At 38.8% G+C, this 18,213-nt stretch overlaps 1 protein-coding gene across 3 annotated transcripts in view; it reads right to left on the bottom strand.

Annotated features, from left to right (window-relative positions):
• crebbpa (CREB binding lysine acetyltransferase a) overlaps nucleotides 1–18,213 on the bottom strand; it is a 31,605-nt gene that overhangs the window by 11,940 nt on the left and 1,452 nt on the right. For all 3 annotated transcript variants that reach the window (XM_077523540.1, XM_077523539.1, XM_077523538.1), the window contains exons 2-13: nucleotides 10,001–10,689; nucleotides 7,709–7,888; nucleotides 6,110–6,365; nucleotides 4,964–5,077; nucleotides 4,194–4,463; nucleotides 3,941–4,040; nucleotides 3,654–3,791; nucleotides 3,009–3,126; nucleotides 2,727–2,892; nucleotides 1,995–2,057; nucleotides 1,710–1,831; nucleotides 736–948 (exon numbers count right to left, since the gene is read on the bottom strand). In XM_077523540.1, coding sequence (XP_077379666.1) covers nucleotides 736–948; nucleotides 1,710–1,831; nucleotides 1,995–2,057; nucleotides 2,727–2,892; nucleotides 3,009–3,126; nucleotides 3,654–3,791; nucleotides 3,941–4,040; nucleotides 4,194–4,463; nucleotides 4,964–5,077; nucleotides 6,110–6,365; nucleotides 7,709–7,888; nucleotides 10,001–10,689 — 2,429 coding nt within the window. The remainder of the gene's footprint in view (nucleotides 1–735; nucleotides 949–1,709; nucleotides 1,832–1,994; nucleotides 2,058–2,726; nucleotides 2,893–3,008; nucleotides 3,127–3,653; nucleotides 3,792–3,940; nucleotides 4,041–4,193; nucleotides 4,464–4,963; nucleotides 5,078–6,109; nucleotides 6,366–7,708; nucleotides 7,889–10,000; nucleotides 10,690–18,213) is intronic.

Raw genomic sequence — 18,213 nt, forward strand, 5'->3', positions numbered from 1 at the left:
ATATTCTAATGCTAATTGTTGCAAAACTGAAACAGATAGAAATATACTTTTTTTTTCCTGATGAAAGAAGAGACTAATCTTTCTTTTGGTAGGTTCCATGTTTTTATAGGAAAAAAACAATATTCTGTGGCCTTGCAAAATCAGTCAAAATCCAGTAAAACAGCTGGGAGCGAAGGAGGTTGCTTCAGTGAAAATGGCTGGGAGTGAATGAGTTAAAGACTAAATCCTGATGCCCAACTCTAAAATAAATGCAACGATTTGAAGGCCAACTCTAATTTTCAGCTTCAAGATGGAACAAAAACATTGGACTTGTTCACCTTTAGAAATGCTTGAGTTGAGTGCCCTTAATACTGTGACAGTAAAAAATTACTGTTTTCTTTAGCTGTCCTGTATTTTTTTAGACAGAGAGAGACTGAGTGAGCGACATTAGGTGCTTTAAGCTTATGGTCTTTTTTTTTTTTTTCTCCCCCCACAAATCTCATGTTTTGCCATTTCGAAAACTGCATTCTACTACGGTTTGCTTTTGATTAATCGTTCAGCCCTACTTGGAACATTCATGAGGTAATAAGTGGTCAGTGGCTCTATCTCAACTGTGTCAACTATTTTGGGGATATCGTGTGAACAATAACCATGAACATCGCATTCAATATCAAATAGCTAAATGACATTCCAACTTTTTGAAGAGAAGTTGTTGGAATTGGAACGTAATTTGTGCAACTCTTGTTTTGGCCTCACCTGAGTAACAGGAGCTTGCGCTGGTGGCTGACCCATTCCAGCTGCCAACGTGACATTCATTGCCCCTGTCGCAGAGACAGTAGTAGATCCTGGAGGAAACTGAGTCTGAGCCATAAACTGACCCTGGCTGGCTGTCTGGCCCACCATGTTGCCGCTGTTGTGGCTGGCTATCATACCCTGGGCTTGAGGCATCCGGGAGGGTGACATTCCCACCTGGACCACAAAAGCAGACACCAATAAGAATTATTTTCTTTTTTTAGGGAACAATCATTTGCATCACAAACATACTAGTTGCATAACAATAAACACGTAGTGATAAAGGTGGAATGCAAAACGGAATACCGTTTCCCAGTCCCTTCACAAATTCAGTCTATTTTTGTGATTGCTGACAAGAAAAATGCGTTAGCTTTTCCAAAACGTCATTAGTATGATGTTACTGCGGCATTTATTTATTTATTTATTTTAATGAAAATAAGTGAAAATATAAATATATTTAAAACGCTGATTGTAATAATTAGGGATCTATACCACTTTTTTCAGACCGATACCAATACGAATACTCCGATACCAAGTACCAATACCACTCGTACTTTTGATAATAAAATCCCCCATACTCTTCTCCACATCCTGTTCTGTTTTTTTATTTGCTCATGAGACAGTAGTATGTACTGTGGCATCTTTAATTAAAAACAAGCAAGTCAGTTGCTGATGATAGGCAGAAAGCAACAATGATGCTCAAGATTCACTAAAAAGTTTGGTTGCAAAGAAATCACAGCGTTTTGCTGAATTAGCCCTAATGAAATTAAGAGAGTGTGAAATACAGGAGGCTGGTTTGATATATCATTTGAAATGAGAAAAACTGAAAATAGAAATTCCTTTAAATCTTTTTTTTGTTGGTGATGGTTTGTATATTGACAGTGCAAACAAGAACATTGTTTTAAAGTGCCACTGGTTTAATTGATCATCGGTCTTACCGCTGGAACAGAGCTCATGTTCATTTGCTGTGGGTGGTTCATTGGAGAGGCAGCACGAGCTCCCATCGTCGGCTGAGACATCTGAGCGTTGGGCAGAGCCATATGATTGAATTGGTTGATTCCTGTAGGAAACAGAACAAACAATACTCAGCAATCGGCATCCTGAAGCAGTGTAAAACACTGACTTTAAGAAACAGTTCATCGTTCTAAATGGCAACAGTTTAATAGACTTTTGAATTAAATGCAGTTACAACACCAGGTGCTTATCCAAAATGCAAGACTTACCTTGTGAAACCTGCATGCGGTTCATGAGTTGATTTGGCATGTTGGGCAGAGGATTAGGTCCATCTAAACACAACCAAAATCACATAATCAGAATGTGCTTTTAAATCGCTGACTACACAAGTGACACAGAATAGTACGTGATACAGAATTTTGTCAAGCAATGGTTGTGATTTTTTTACACCAGTAACAACCAAAAAAAATAAATACTTCGCGATCCAAGTACCATCATAATACAGGCTTGAGACCAAAGTGTAATTTAATATTACCCATCACACACCAAGCAATGCATCCGAACCAGACTGGGACAAGACCAGATGAGGGCAAAAAATTGATAGCTTAAACATGGACAAATCTATGGACGCCCTGCAATGTGAACTGGGCAAGAATGTCAAAGAATGTGGGCAAGATGCAAGTTTGCTACAGAAAGAGGATATGGGCAAAATTAAGAGAAAAATGCAGATATATTTAACTACGGGGTCACTCCTATTCATCTGTATGTATCCGACATGGAAAGCACCACTTGTAAATTTCACACACAAGTTCAATATGTCCTATCTAGGCAAAATGCTGTTAAAGAAAAAAAAAAAAAAAAAAAAAAAAAAAAAAAAACTTTCATTTTTATTTACCACCACCTTCTTGTTTTTTTGATTGGCTACATTCTGTAACAAAATACCGTCAAATCGGAACACATGACATCTGGACATGAATCCTGTTTTTTAATTTTATACTCACTCTGTGGCCTGGGGCCCAAGGGCTGTGGGAGACCAGGTTGCTGAGCGCCCTGGGCAGCCAGGGGTGCCTGATTGATGATCTGCTTCTGGAGCCGTGAGCGCCTCTTCTCTTCCAGTTCCTTTTGGATCTTATAGATTTTTTCCGCGAGGAAATGATAGTATTCATCCTACACAGAAGGTAATAAATTGATATATTAGCCTAACTTTGGTGATTGTGAGGCAGTTCTTTTTGAACACATCAATAAGTGGTTTTGGGCAGGTGGTGGTTAATTTAGGCACCTACCCGGCTGTTCGCTGACTCATACATGTCCCCCTCCACCTTTCTAGCATAAGCAACCAGGTTCTCCATCCGTCTGTCCTTCAATGCTGCCGGGTCAGGGGTAGGAAATATAGCTTGCACTCTGTAGTGGAACATAGGGAATTGAGAGCAATGAATGCAAAATGCATCTGAGCAAGCAATCAAGAAATGCATGGTTACAGCAAACTGTGCCATTTCCCACCGGACATGACATGCTATGCTGGTAACACAATTACAGTACTCTATATGATAAATTCATCAAAATGAAGATACCACTTTAATCCAAGGTGAAACCTCAGGTACTGTTTTAATAAAAATAATCAAATACAATGGAGCCCGTATTTGAATATTCACGGAATATGTATCCTGGAATGTTTATCAACATTTTTTGAAATCTTTTTGGGGGGGGGGGGGGGGGGGTTGTTTGTTTTTCAGCATTCTTGAACTTTCCCAGCCTTTTGTTGCCACAGTCTCAACTTTCTTGAAAATGAGAGAATATTTACAAAAATAATGTTCAGCAGTTTGAACACTAAATATCTTCTACACAACATCACAACTTCATTGGAGCTCGGGTTTGTACATACAACATAGCAGCCAACAACAACATTTTTATGTATCCTGTTGACTTACAGTTTGTGTACGAGGTGATTGCGCAAGTCCTGGGTGACATGCTCATGCCAGGCTTTCCTGGTGCCCGTGGCGGAGATGGGTGCTGCTGTTGGTAGGTTGCCCAATGAGCCTACAGCTGACCCATCTGACAACAGCTGACTAAATTTTAGGGGGGGGTTGAAACAGGTGAGAAACTACATGTACGTAATATTGTAGCGCTACATTTTTTATTTATTTATTTTTTTTAAACAATTGTGCAAAGTCAAAAATATGTCAAGTCGCTGCAGACAGCTGGCAAAACTACTGACTTGTTAGTGTTGAGTGTGTTGGGAAGAGAGTCCGTATGTAGGCTGGTCTGTTCTGAAGTGGTCACACCCATAGCAGCACCTGTTAGGGCCATCTGGTTACCTGTAACGACGCAATGTTTTGAGTACAAGTCTGTGCGTTCATTTCATAATCCAAATTGAACCTAGGTACCTACACATTTTAGTGCTAAATTATCAACTCAACACAAGTGAGAAAGACTGCCAGCAACAAATCACAACACTGTCTTGACTTTACCAAGTGCATTGATGGATCTCATCTGCTGGGAAAGCTGTTGCTGGGCCTGAACATTCGGTGCACCTGTCGGCTGCCCAGGACCTGAGGCCTGCTGGGATTGGGCCTGCCCAGTGGCTTGGCTGCCATAAGGCAGCCCAAGTGCTGCGTATGCTCTCTGCATGGAGCTGGGGTCTATGGGGGTTGAGGTATTGATGGTAGGTGCACTGGACTGGCCCACACCACCCGTAGACATGGGATTCTGGAGACTGGTATTGGGGGAACTCAGCATGGCTAGAGAGAAAGGTCAAAGTAGCAAACAGTTAAGAATACAGCATATGTAGTAAGCGGTGTGCATGGTGGCTATTTTGAAAGACAATGAATATAAAAAGTCTATAATCCATTAAATGTCAACTTTTTGTGAAGTAAAAAACATAAAAAATGAGACAAATTATTTCCAAAGTTTTCCATAATTAACCTATAACTCAATTGGGAGAAAAATCTTTCAAGAGAAGTCAAAATAAATAAAAAAGACGGTAATGTGGACGCACAGGTTCAGAACTTTCACAATTTAAAATATCTCAGATTCACTCAAATTTCAGTAATTCTAGTAGGCTTTTCCTAACTTTTTTTTTTTTTTTTGTGGTTTCAAGCAAAAGCCTCAAGGTTTGTTTTTTTTGTTTTTAAGTACTAGATTGAGACCAATCATACAAATCAATGGTGTCTCTTCTAATACAATACATTTCACAATCTGAAAATTCTTAACATTCAAGAAGACTCTTGCTTATACTTACGCTGCTGTGTTCGCTTGTCACTGGCGTTCTTCAGCGGCAGGCAGACCGGACAGTCATGTCGTGTGCAATTTTTCCAGTGGGATATTATCTGTCTGGATGATGCACAGTGAGCCACTGCAAAGAAACATTACAAGGGAGCAGGGTTCATACTCAACGATGAAACCAGGGTATATATTCAAACTGTTAGAAATTCCTTTCTTTTTTTTTTTTGTTCTCCTCAGTAATGAGATACAATGAGCATAAGCAAGTGTCCATTAGGCCTGAAAGTATAATCAAATGCAGTCAGCAGGACCAAAATTAAGAGAAAGCGATGGGACAAACTAAATGTGTCAAGTAAAAATTGCCAGATTTTTTGTTTCTTCTTGCTGCTTAGTATGACGTTCTATGTCGTGTTACGATTGGTTCTCCGGCCGGCATTGACCAATTGTGAAATGGAGCAAAACGTGATAACCGTGAGCAAAAATTATACGGTATCACAGTATTAAAATGACAGCTTAAAATGACCTTTTTAAAAATAATACTTTGGTGAATAAAACATTTCACACCTGAATACAAGCTTCTTCTTTTTCTTTTTTTTTCTTCTTTTTTTTAAACAAAATATAGAATACTTGGTACAAAAGATCATGTACTGCATGTTTTCATTCAATAAATACATGTTTGTATCCTTCTTCTGTTTAAATTCTTCTTAGTAAGTCACAGTGTCCCCCTCTGTGGTGAGCTATATTTTAAAACAGACCATTGGGTTAAAATACTCATGTTGTCCTTGGGGCTAACTAGTACACTGGCACCATTAAACATTTTTTAGGACAATGCACACTAATCAGAGCAAAAACTCATCAGTGTTTGCAGTGTCTCTTTCAGCTTGTTCCCTCCCTCTTTTCTGTTATTTCGAGTGAACCTGTCTGAGTTCATTCCAAATATTTTATCCAAAACATGTACAACTTTCATTTTCTGTGCAGTGCAATGCATTTAAGACGAATTTTTTTTACTGGAATGAACTTCTCACTTGCAACAAATAAGTACACAACACTCAAAACATGTTTTCATTTGGGCTTTCACTCCTGAAGAACTGGTTTTCTAAACTATGCACAAATTTAACAAAAACTGCTTAAAATCGATCGCCAGTCCTAAATACTCCAACCGTACCCTGGCATGACTTCCCAGCTTGGCAGTGGGTCATGTGGTTGAGGACGTTCTTCATGGTGCGACAGTGAGGTAGGGCACAGGCCCGCACCTCCCCATTGGCCTGCTCCCTTCGCTGGCACTTGTGCGCATGCAGCAGCAGGACCAGCTGCTGCTGGATCAGCTTGCGCTTCTCTGGATCGGCAGTCGGGCCTGCTGAAGGCACTGCCACGCCTCCACTGCCGGCCAGTGGCAACATGGCCGCCTGCTGCTGTTGCTGCTGCATGGGTTAAAAGGACAAGATAGACATTTCAGTGCTGTGAATGACGAGTAAAATCAATTTTCTGATATCTTCATGTAGTGTAAAAAAAAATAAAAAAATAAAAAAATAAAATAAAAAAATAAAAAAAGTCCTAATTTGAGATAAACACACTCCTACTTTCCAGTTCAGCTACTTTGGGTTTTGTGTCACATCATGATGCTGTTGATGGATTTAAACAGCAGTGCTGCCACAGTTACTTTGAAAACTTATCTGCGACTTTACTGATAATTAGATTTTTAAATTAATTTACTTTACTGATTACTTAATTTAATCAGTAACTAAGTTAAACTACGTTACTTTTTTTTAGTTACATTCAGCAGCTGGCGACAACACTGCCACAACATAAAAATGAAAACAGGTTTGGCCAATGCGAAGTACATTTTGAACAGTAATGCTTGATAAGGATTTTATGAAACATAAAGACTAACTCAAATACAAGTTTTCATTTATTTATTTTAAAAGCAGTCTTTCTTGATTTGAGTTAACATAAATAGGCTACATGTTCTTGTTTTTGTGAGAAAAAAAGGTCAATCTAGCATTCAATTAACATAATTTTCTTTTTATAAAATATTTGTCTTTTTTTGACCTGGCATTTAACTGTTAATACTGGTAGGAGAGCTACGGTACAAACCTTACATGTACTGTACTTTGTTTCTAAATATAACTATAAATAATTATATTTAAATAAAGTTAAGTTATAAATGTAACCTAAAATCTTAACGTGTTATAGAAAATAGCATCAGCGCATTATGTATCGTCACCAACATTCACATGTGCATCTCTACTCATGTCAATTTCAACCTCTGAAAACATCAAAACAATTGCCGCAGTATTTTGGATTTTATGGATATTAATCCTTTTTCTCAGTGTGCTCATAGGTTTACAATCAATACCCCTAAACTTTCAAGCACAACTGTACAGAAACAAAGAATTTGTGACACACACCGATGTGCTGCCATCGTTAGATGCGCCCACATGTGTGTTCTGTGAATTAACCAATAGAATATATTTGTGGAAAAATATCAAATTTAGCAAATTGTTACAAGAGGTTTTGGCCCCACACCAGCCATGTGCTTCATAATTTGGAACACTGTGTTTAAAAAAAACAAAACAAAAACAAAAAAACACATTTGAATATATGTACTGGTCACTTCCAACATAATCCATCTCACGACATTAAATTAAATACATTAATCGATTCAGAATGGTTTACTTCTACATCACAACGCAGCTAACAATCAACTATTTCTCTCACTACGTATTATAGTATAGTTATGGCACAATATGAGACAGGCACAAACCATGTTTGGCACACTGTTGACAGCTGCCCCCTTGAGCTCATTCGGGAAAGGTGGTAAACTGTTGGCGAGGGCAGACTTGTTCTGGAGCTGCTGCTGAGGGTTGAGCTGCTGGCCAGGGCCTGCAGCGCTCTGTCCATAGGACTGAGTCACAAATGGACCCCCATTGCTACCCAGACCCATCTGAAAAGGCAAAATCCAAGACATTAAACACAAAATAAATCTGCAACAAGAAAACACCAAGAATGTGATTAACCCTTACAAACTATATTACTCTACTTAAAGTACCATAGATACACTCAGGGTGCGTATTACCCTGTTCTCCACTTCGTTAATAACGAATTGAAACGTTGAGTGGCGTCCTAAATATTTCCCATATTGGCTACTGCGGCGAAGGGCCAATGTGTCTTTCAAAATTGACCCTTCTCAAAAATCCTTGGCTATGAAGCCCAAATGACCATTTGCAAATAATGTGAACAATAGCACAAATTGCCACACGGCCAGTGACGCATGATTGGTTACCGTACAAACACAACATTGCTTGTCAAACAACGTTTCAAACAAACATACAAACAAAAAACAGCGCTTGACAACCCAATGATGCATTGTTTACATATGCTGGTAACAACATGGCAACAAGGGTTGAGCAAGATAGCCCCTTTGCTGCAAACCTATAACTCAACAATATTGCTGCGATTTCTGCACCAAAACGCAGCTCCATTGACCCCAAGTTGCGCAAAACATCGTTGAATTCCCGCTTTCCCATGCTGGGGGCAGGGGGGAGACAGGATGAGTGAGCGTGGCATGGCGAAACCACCATATAATCCAGACACATCATCATATCAAGTCTGAAAGGTTTGGTAACTTCCCCTGGCTTCAAAACAAGGAGGAGAACAGTGTGCTTGCTTTATTGTAAGCACATGAAAAAGAAGGATAATCAAACGCTTCCACAAGGGAGAAGTCGGCCAGGGACTCACAGGGAAAATGTTCCAAAACGCGAAAATACTGAAGACCACAGACAAGTATGTGTAAAATTTCTACCCAAATTAATTTGAATAATGTCTCATCTGCTCATATTAACCCGTGAAAATCTCAGCCCTGATGTACATACTACATACTGTAAACCACAACGCACAGTGATTGATGTCTTTGTGGTAGCAGTATAGTATTCTGCAGTAGTATGTAATAATGCAGTAATCATAATCTGTCATTGTTCTATATTTTATCTATAATATTAAATTTGATGTGGCAAATAATAGCTTATAACTACCTGAACTGTATACAGAGGTTTTACTATGTATTTATTTATTTACTTTATTTATTTACAAGTGACACATGTCATCTTTATTAATTGATTGATTTTTACTGAACATATAAACAAGTAGCAGAAAAATAAAAAATTAAAAGAAAAAGGAGAGCCTTATACAGTCATCGAACTATCACAAAATAATGGCACAAATGTAATTAATATTTAACTAAGACAGTGATACTCAAACTTTTTAAAGGAGGTACTGCCTACATTAGGGTTGGGCGATTTTACGGTGATACGGTATCCCGGGGTCTCTAAAAATAGCAATGGTGTCACTATCAATAATTCCATTTAAATAAATAAAAATATATTAAGCATAATCTTAAAACATTAGTAATTGTGTTTTCAAATGAGTAATACTATAACAATTAGCATTGAATAGTAGGCTTCTATTAGTCACGTGACAGTCACATGGCCGCCCAGAAGATGTAACAAGACAAGATGGCCAGTTAAGAGGTTTAATTCTTAAAATATACCTTTATTTATTATGGTAAGACATTGTAACATTATGCACAGTTGAAACACTAATTTCAATGTTCTAATGCTGTGCTTCACTATGGGAAAGTAATTATATTTGGAAATTATGGTATTGTGTTTGCTGCCACCTAAAATTTATGATACGGGACTGGTACCGGTACTTGGTGCAACATTAGCTGCAGTCCAAGTGTCCAACATTGAAATCCTCCTTGCACTGCCATATTTTTAGTGTTTAATAATGCTCTTACTTCATGTCCTGGCCTTAACCTGCAAAAAAAAAAAAAAAAACTGCACCTAGATATTAGGAAGTGTCTGCTCTTATGAAGTTATTGATAAAGTTATTTTGAGCCTTGCAAAGCATGCTCCACAATATGTTGTTGGCCATGAAAGGTTTCTGTGTAAAATAAATGCAAAGTCAATGGCAACCCTGGATGAACTCTGCAGCAAATGCATTAACACACAGAGAAAACCATTCAGATGCTTGTAAAGTAGACAGTGGTGCACCTTACCTTGTTAATGTTGCTTGCTTGCTGTGCGGCACTGAGCGTAGCATGTGCACCCATCTGCTGTCCTCCCTGGGTTAGAGTGTCTGCCAACGCACTGCTTGCTCCTGATGCAGCTCCTTGCATCGATTGTCCCTGGTACTGCATGCCGACCACCCCTGCTCCTCGTCCTCTTCCAGCACCGGGCCCAAGTCCCCCGTTCACGACTTGCCCAGGTTGGGGCTGCCCACTCTGCGCCAACAGCCCAGAATGACCCTGGCTATTATTCATCATGGCCTGATTGAAGCCTGGGTTGTTCATACTCATTGTTGAAGCATTGTTGTTGTTCTGTCCTGTGACTCCTGTTGGTGTTCCTGCTTTTTGGGCTTGAGGAGATGGATGATTGTTGGGGGAGCCTTGGCCCAGGGGGCTCTTACCCAAAGGTGTGCCAAGCTGAGGCCCCATGTTTGGTTGAGGGCTACCAGAGTTCAGCCCTACACCCGTGAGCGTGGAGGTGCTACCAGCACGTAGGAGCTCTGAGAGCTGCTTGTGTTTTGCGGCGGCATCTGGGAGCACAGTGGTACCAGCAGGCCCACCAGATCCAGGTGCGGTTCCTCCGTTTGTAGGCATCCCGCCCATTAGGCTCAGGTCTCCATTGGGAATTAACTCATCTGGAAGGTCATTTTCTAAATCATCCCAAGACAGTGATCCAAGATCTTGAAGGAAATGGAAAGAGAGAACTTTATTATAATTATGTGTTATTTTTGTTGTACAATTGAAAAAGAAACACACATGCCAACCAATCAATACAACATTCTTCTAAATCTGTGTATAGTTTGAACTTTGCAGTTTTAAAATAATTTCATAGACTAGGAGAACGCCAATCCCACCCACATAGGACCAGGGATAACCAGTAATTTTTCAATACAATTCATAATCACCACATATCAAATAGACCTGAAAAAAAGGTGGTGCATTTAAAGTGCTCAGCATAAGAGAGCACACAAAAGTTGGAAATTTCCTTTCAGGATCAATATTTTCTAGCACCGATATGTATTGGTGCTATCACTATCGAATATTTTTTGAATCGATTCATCAATAATTCAATCGATTAATCAGACTGCCAACCAGTCCAGGGTGTACCCCGCCTCCTGCCCAAAAGCCAGCTGAGATAGGCTCCAGCACCCCCCCCACAACCCTTGTGAGGAATAAGCGGTCAAGAAAATGGATGGATGACAAAAGCATTTATTCCCTGATTACTGTTTATTAATTTCACTAGTCATTGGTGTTTATCTTTTTACTTCGTATTTCTATCGTGTCTAAAAAAGGGGGATTGATGTTACCAGTTCGGCCATTGTTTTCCAAAGTAAAAACAGATGTTTCCAAATGTCTTATTTTGATTAAACATGGAAGTTAATCCATCTTTTTTCATGACTAGAGAAAATTAGTGAACAATTACTGTTGACATGCTGAAATCAGAGAATTTGGACAAGTTTGAATTTTAAAAAACTGTCTCGATTATTAAAATACTTGTCGATTAAATTGATAATCGATTACTTGTTGATTAATCAAGTAATTTTGACTGCTGTGTACTGTATATAAAAACAAAAAGGTTTAAAATGTGAACTTTCACCACATCGACAACCAATGGACGTTGAGAATGTACTTTACTACGTTACAACGCACACAGAGCACACACACAGCATGGTGAAATAAACAATCTAGGACAATATCGCGCTCAGTCTATGGGCACCAAAAGGTACACAACATAGCTGGTTTCCACTATAGTCCACGAGCAAGCAAAAAAGGGGTTGGAGTATGGGGAGCGAGACAGTAAGGGTGTATTCAGACCTGCACTATTTGGTCCGCTTTAAACGGACCAAAGTTCGTTTCCCACGCTGGTCCGGATCTTTCATGCAGGTCTGAATACACACAAACGAATCCTGGTGAGGACCAAACAAGCGGACCGAGACCCACTTTTTGAGGTGGTCTCGGTCCGCTTCCAAACACACTCGGTGCGGTTCTCTTCGCAGTCTGAAACCACGGCTGATCTGCACCAAAGGGAGAAAAAAAAAAAAAAAAAATCCGCTTTTGCTCCCGACCAAACAAGCGGACTAAAGGACTTTTCTGGTCTGAATACACCCTAGTGTCTGGTGTTTATAGATACTGAACTGAGAGATTAGCATTTAGCAGCCAAAGTAACAACCACCAGCCACCAGATTGACTTGCGATATATTTTTTTTTCGTCATCAGAGGAGGAGCACCTCGAAGCAACCGCCCCTCTAAAAGAAAATGCTTAACGGTCAGAGTGCAAACGTGCAGTGACAGACTTCAACTGGATTGCAATTTTGCATTTGCAGTGCGCATGCTCACCACTTATGTTCACCCCTGACTATATGGGCAATGTAAATGTTATTTTTCAATGTAATCATTTCTAACATACATAAGTGACCTATGTGATGAAATGACCCTCCCATCTGGCACATCCGCCTGTGTTCATTGATATTCAAAAAGAGTCCAAAATTTAATGAGGACGCTTACCCTACTAACTTCACTAAATAAATAGTCTTCCTGATTGTGGAGGAAGCTTGTTTATGGCTTAAGGGACTATCAATCTTTTTGCTCACTCACTCGTCTCAGCCTCTCCTTTCAAACCAGCAGACACATGGATGCCTGGCACAGCATTCATTTCTGAACAGAGATACACGCTCTCTGAAAGCTTGCCTGCAGGCTCTCTGGCTGTCAACCAAAAATGCAAAGCAATGTTTTGGTTGGGTAGTACCACATGTAGGTCCAGGAGAAGGGGACAGCAGTCTCACTAGGATCCTCTAGGAAATTGCTATTTTTGTTCAATTTCACTTATTATCCAGCCCTATCAGTAGACTGAGAGACACCATGGCTTTCAAAAAGGGAGTCCTGACCTCAGGAGTGGACTAAGCTGCAAACAGCTCTATAATGCCATACTGTTCCTCTCTAACCTCTCTCCTTAGAATTGAAATTCTTTTCCCTCAAATTTTATTTATAGCCATCAATTAAATTTTACAACCTGTCAGCTTGATTTCCCACTAGAGTATTCAAATTTCTAAATAATGTCCATGCAATGACAGAGCATCTGGTAAACCTGTGTATCAGCCCAATGGACATTTTGGGAAAACAGTAAAAGGACTGAAGGTCTGAAAGAACCGACATTGCAACAGATGGCATGAATAGAGGGGCAGGGGTTGCATGTTTGCTCTTTTCAGAACAAAGGCTTGACTGAATAAAAACTACACTGAACACTTAATATTTCTCAGCACGCCCAGCAGGTTGCGGTTCTGGAATACAACAGAACTACAGGATAATAGGCTCATGGCAGCGTCACGTTTGATTCTTATCAAATCTTTCCCAGTTAATATGCATCATTAAATCTCAACGCGTTTCTTGCGACCTACTACGTGCAACAAAACGTTTGATGTTTTTTTTGGTCATGCCCGAATATCTTAGAAATTTCCAGAATGCTGCATTCCTCTGAGAGACTTTTTAACATTTTTGACTTTTCTAAGTCAGTTAAATCTCTTTATTTGTCCATTTTGCCTGAGGAAAAGAAACTGCTTAATATTTATGCACACCTTGATGTAGGAGGGTGTTGATCTACTTCGGCCAAAATATTTCATATTACACAACTGCACATTGCCTAGTTGAATTACAGAAGCTGCGTTAATGCTAGTCAGTTCATAAACTGTAGGTAAGTGGGTTCTAAACTCTTTCAGTGCCAGCGTCGTACAATGTTGTCAACTGGAATTCAGAGGTAGACGCAAAGACGCAACAGATACGACGACGCAGCGACAGTGCTTATCAATCCAGTATTTTAAACAGTTTTCTTATTGGTATTCTTTAGTTAAAAAAAAAAAAATGAAAAAAAAAATGAAAAAAAAAATGAAAAAAAAAATGAAAAAAAAACAACAACAAAAAACAACAAAAAACAACAAAAAAATGAAAAAAAAAAACAGTATAACTGTACAACTGCTATATTTTTTTTAAACTTGACTTGCAACAGCAAAAACATTTTTGTACAATAAATAAAAAAAAACAAGGATTTACCTAGGAAGAAATACTTTTGGGAAAAAAAACATTTTTGTAATGTTATATACGATATAAACTAGGGATGCACCTTTCGGCTCAAAAAAATAGCAAAAATAGGCATTTTCTGCATTCGGCCGAAATAAAGTTAAAGCCGAAAGAATATGGCCGAAATTGGATGCTGTGGTGATGCAAGCAAACGAAGAAAAAAAAAAAAAAAGAAAAACCGCTGAAAGCAAGAGGTTTAAACACCAAATTAAACACCAAACGAGGGTGTGGGTGTCCCACTGTCCGCCTTGCTATTTGCTGACGTTTCATCGTGTGAGTCTGTACTGGTCACAGCAGCTTCATTGCGCACACCGGAGGAGAAGTGCGTCGCTTGGTAAACTACTGTACAACATTTCAGTGGGTAGAGAAAATAAAATAAAATAAAATAAAAAATAAATAAATAAATAAATAAACAAAAAGAGAGCATCGCCGAATACTGCACTACAGGTCAGCCATTCTTTCACCTGCAGTCAGTGCAGTGCCTTCCTTTATTTCTTTGATTTGAGCCCCTCAAGCGCTTCCACTTTTTCATTGGCATTCCGGTGGCCGTGCTAAATACTTTGACTAATATTACCTTCCAACAGTTGTGGAAAAAAGTAAACACCACCATCTCCAGGTGCCTACAGGACGCTGTGCTTCACTTTGCAGTCCATTCCCGAAACAGAGGTTTGTGCGAAGAAATGTATTTTTAAACATTGGTGAATATGTGAATGTACGGATTTTAAAGGAATACAAGACTTATGAAAAACTAACCAGCTATTGTGTTAAATGGTTAATTTCAACTCTTTCCTAAAAAAAAAATTGACAATTTATGTTGAGCAATAATGATTTTATAGCACTTTTTAATATTTTTGCATTGTACAGTATCATCCATTTTGGACAGTCACGTGATCATCGTGACGTAACGCGTGGGTAAAATAGACATTAAATGACATGGCCGCCAGTGACAACACAGACTCATGAGGAATTATCGCGATGGAATTACACCTTAAGCACTTCTTCAAAAGCAGTACAGCCACAGAGGACTCGCCAAAGATTTGTGTCCAGCCAAAAGCGGAGATGAAACTAGCCGATAAGAAGGACTCATTCAGCGAGCCGGCAGGTAAGTCGAAGTTGGGGAACGTCTACAAGTTGCGTGTTACAGAGGCTCAAATTACCAGTCAAGTCACCATTGACATTGTTCACTCTGGAAATGGACGGTCCCCAACCTGGACGGTAAACATCCGGGTGACTTCTACTCTGCTCGACCAGCTACATGCCGTGTGCTAAGCACGCTTTAGCCCACATCAGAGAGGACACCCTACACTGCCCCACCCCCACACAGAATGACATGAAACCAGACATGCTGAGGATTTTACTCTGAACAGAATTGGTGTAGTATTTGGTATCGAAGGTGGTCTTTTTCTTGCCCAGTACGTCAGCAAACTCCCATTCAAGTGAATAATGACAGCTGCCGTTTACGCACAGGATACATCCTCACAATCATGTGACCAGGATAATGGCGTTCACCACGGTATTCTTTTATTTTGATACTTAGTGGTTTAAAAGAAAATTCAGGGAATAAGATGCCAGAGATATTTGAATTTTTATTCTTTATACACAATGCCTAATCCAATACTGGAAAATGAGTTATAAGTCTTGATCGCTTTCACTCATTCACTGTCAGCCATTGTAGAAAATTTAAAAAAATTTTAATACCCACACGATATTATGTTCAATAATTATATATAAACCAAATCTGCCAAATGACAGAATAGACTCTCTCCTTTCTGCCTTCTCCCATTCTTTTATGATCAACAGTAGAAAAATGTAGGTTTTCCAAAATACAGCCATTACTCTCATGGACTCTCAAACTGTGTTCATTTCATATTAAATGGGGCAATGATGTCATCTACTGGTGGTTGTGCATCAGTAAAGTTGTTTCCAAGTTTGACATTTACAGTGGAGCATAATCAGATTCTCCCCACTTGGCCCAGTTGAAAAGAATAATGAATTATTCTGTCATTATTTTGTCAACTAACTGATAAATCAGGAAATCAAATATTTTTAATTCCATTCCTTGTGCTGCATGTTATTAAAATAATAAAACTAAATAATAATAATAATAATAATAATAATAATAATAACAACAACAACACAAGATTGACAGGTTAGACTTTTTGAAAGATCGAGGATCGGTGATCGGCTTACAAATTATAATCAGTGCACCGCACCCCTAATTTCAAATTAGACATGAGATTAGAGAGGTACAATGTGCAAAATATTCTTAAAGCCTAAATAAATCAAAATTAAATTAGTAATTTTTCCAAGGCCATTAACAGAACCGTTAAAAGTGGAGCTGGTACTCTGGTCTGTAATAATTCTACCCCGGGGCGGGTTTAGTAATGGGGGCTTGGAACCCATCACTACTGTTGACTATTTGTAAATAGTTATTTTTTATTGCTGATTGTTAAATTTGACATTAGAGATCTGATCAATCTAATTTAAACAGTCATTTGATTGAATTATAGCAAACTAATATGAAAGCCAGTTGCACTGATTTCATTTAAATATTAGCATTCAGCAGTAATATTTTTGTTTGCACTATTTTGCACAAGGGAGAGCTTAAAAATTTATTCTGACTTGACAATATATCTTATCCTAATTACTGTTTGTGTTTCATCACTTTTTATCTGATCAATTTAGCTTCTGTAATGGTGTATAAACCTATTCAGAAATTATTCATTTATGACCATTAATGAATTAAAAATATTGCTACCCTTAATTTTATATTGTGATCTATTCTATACCATTATTGTGAAGGGATGCAATTGATATTCTGATATGAATTTTGAGCCATATCGCCCAGCACTACCTTTAACAGCAACTCGCCTCAAGCACAAATTCTGCAACAATGAATGACTACTATGGTAGTTTGTAGAAAAATGGTTTAGACAGTCACCCTGTAAGCATCGGGGTCACGGGTTTGAATCCCACGTCACGTTTTTTTTTTTTTTTTAAACTACAATTTTCTTGACAACATAATGCCAATAACAGCCTATTCTCTGACAGTTATGATTAGGGTTAGGGTTAGGCTGTTAATGTCGATAGTAGTCTATCTTCAGTGGAAAAACAAAATGAAAACTCTGTGAAACGAGAACGTGGTGAAACGAGGTAGGAACCACTCGAGCGCACGTTCAATATAGTGCTAACAGTTGCCGGTCACAGCTAAATATCTGCCTTTTTTTTTTTTACCAAAAACTTAAAAAAAAAAAAAAAAACAACACAGCCTTTGTTTTGCTTCAATTTTCACTAGGTTACAAAAGGCTTAATTCTCTCAAATAAACAAAAACTGGCCACATTTTATAGTGGCCTTTTATAATGGGCAGCCTAAGGCATACCTGTGCAATAAATGTGTTTCACTGCGTGAGGCAAATGGCGATCACACAAGAGACTGGCTGTTTTTTTTTTCCAAGGCAGTGGATATTCTGCCATTGACCGGCAGGTTTTTCTTTTTTCTTTTCCCCCAACCTCACCAGACTGGATGTGTTTCCTGCCTAAATTCACACCTGTGTCTTTTCACATTTTCACAAACAGTTCCTTTGCATATTTTTGAAAGGCTCTACATCAAACAAATTTATTAGTAGCATTTGTCATTTTTTTATTATATGTCGCGGGCCGCTTAAAAATGAATGACTGCCACAAATGGCCCCCGGGCCATAATTTGGACACCACCGATATAGGCTGTTGTCAAGAAATTGTAGTTTAAAAAAAAAAAAAAAAAAAAAAAATACATACATAGCGCAGGATTCAAACCAGTGACCTCTCAGTAACGGGGAGACTGCCTTAACCATGATTCCACAAGCTAGTACCCATTCACTGGCATAGAATTTATACTTGTAGTGCTGATGCGACAAACTAGGACTTTGAGGCGAGTTGGTAAATATACTCTTGGTTCTACTTCTTTATTTTATTATTTTTTTTAAACCATGATACAGTATAAACCTGCACCTTTTGTTTTGCTAACAATTTTGCGAGCTTCTTAAATGCTTATTTCCCTCAAACAAAACCACCCCGCATTTTTAGCGTGGCTTTTTATAACGGGCAGCGTGAGGCACACCTGTGCAATAAATGTGTTGCACTGTGTGAGGCAA

This window comes from Festucalex cinctus, chromosome 6, assembly GCF_051991245.1.
Source record: "Festucalex cinctus isolate MCC-2025b chromosome 6, RoL_Fcin_1.0, whole genome shotgun sequence".
In the NCBI taxonomy this organism is placed as follows: Eukaryota; Metazoa; Chordata; class Actinopteri; order Syngnathiformes; family Syngnathidae; genus Festucalex; species Festucalex cinctus.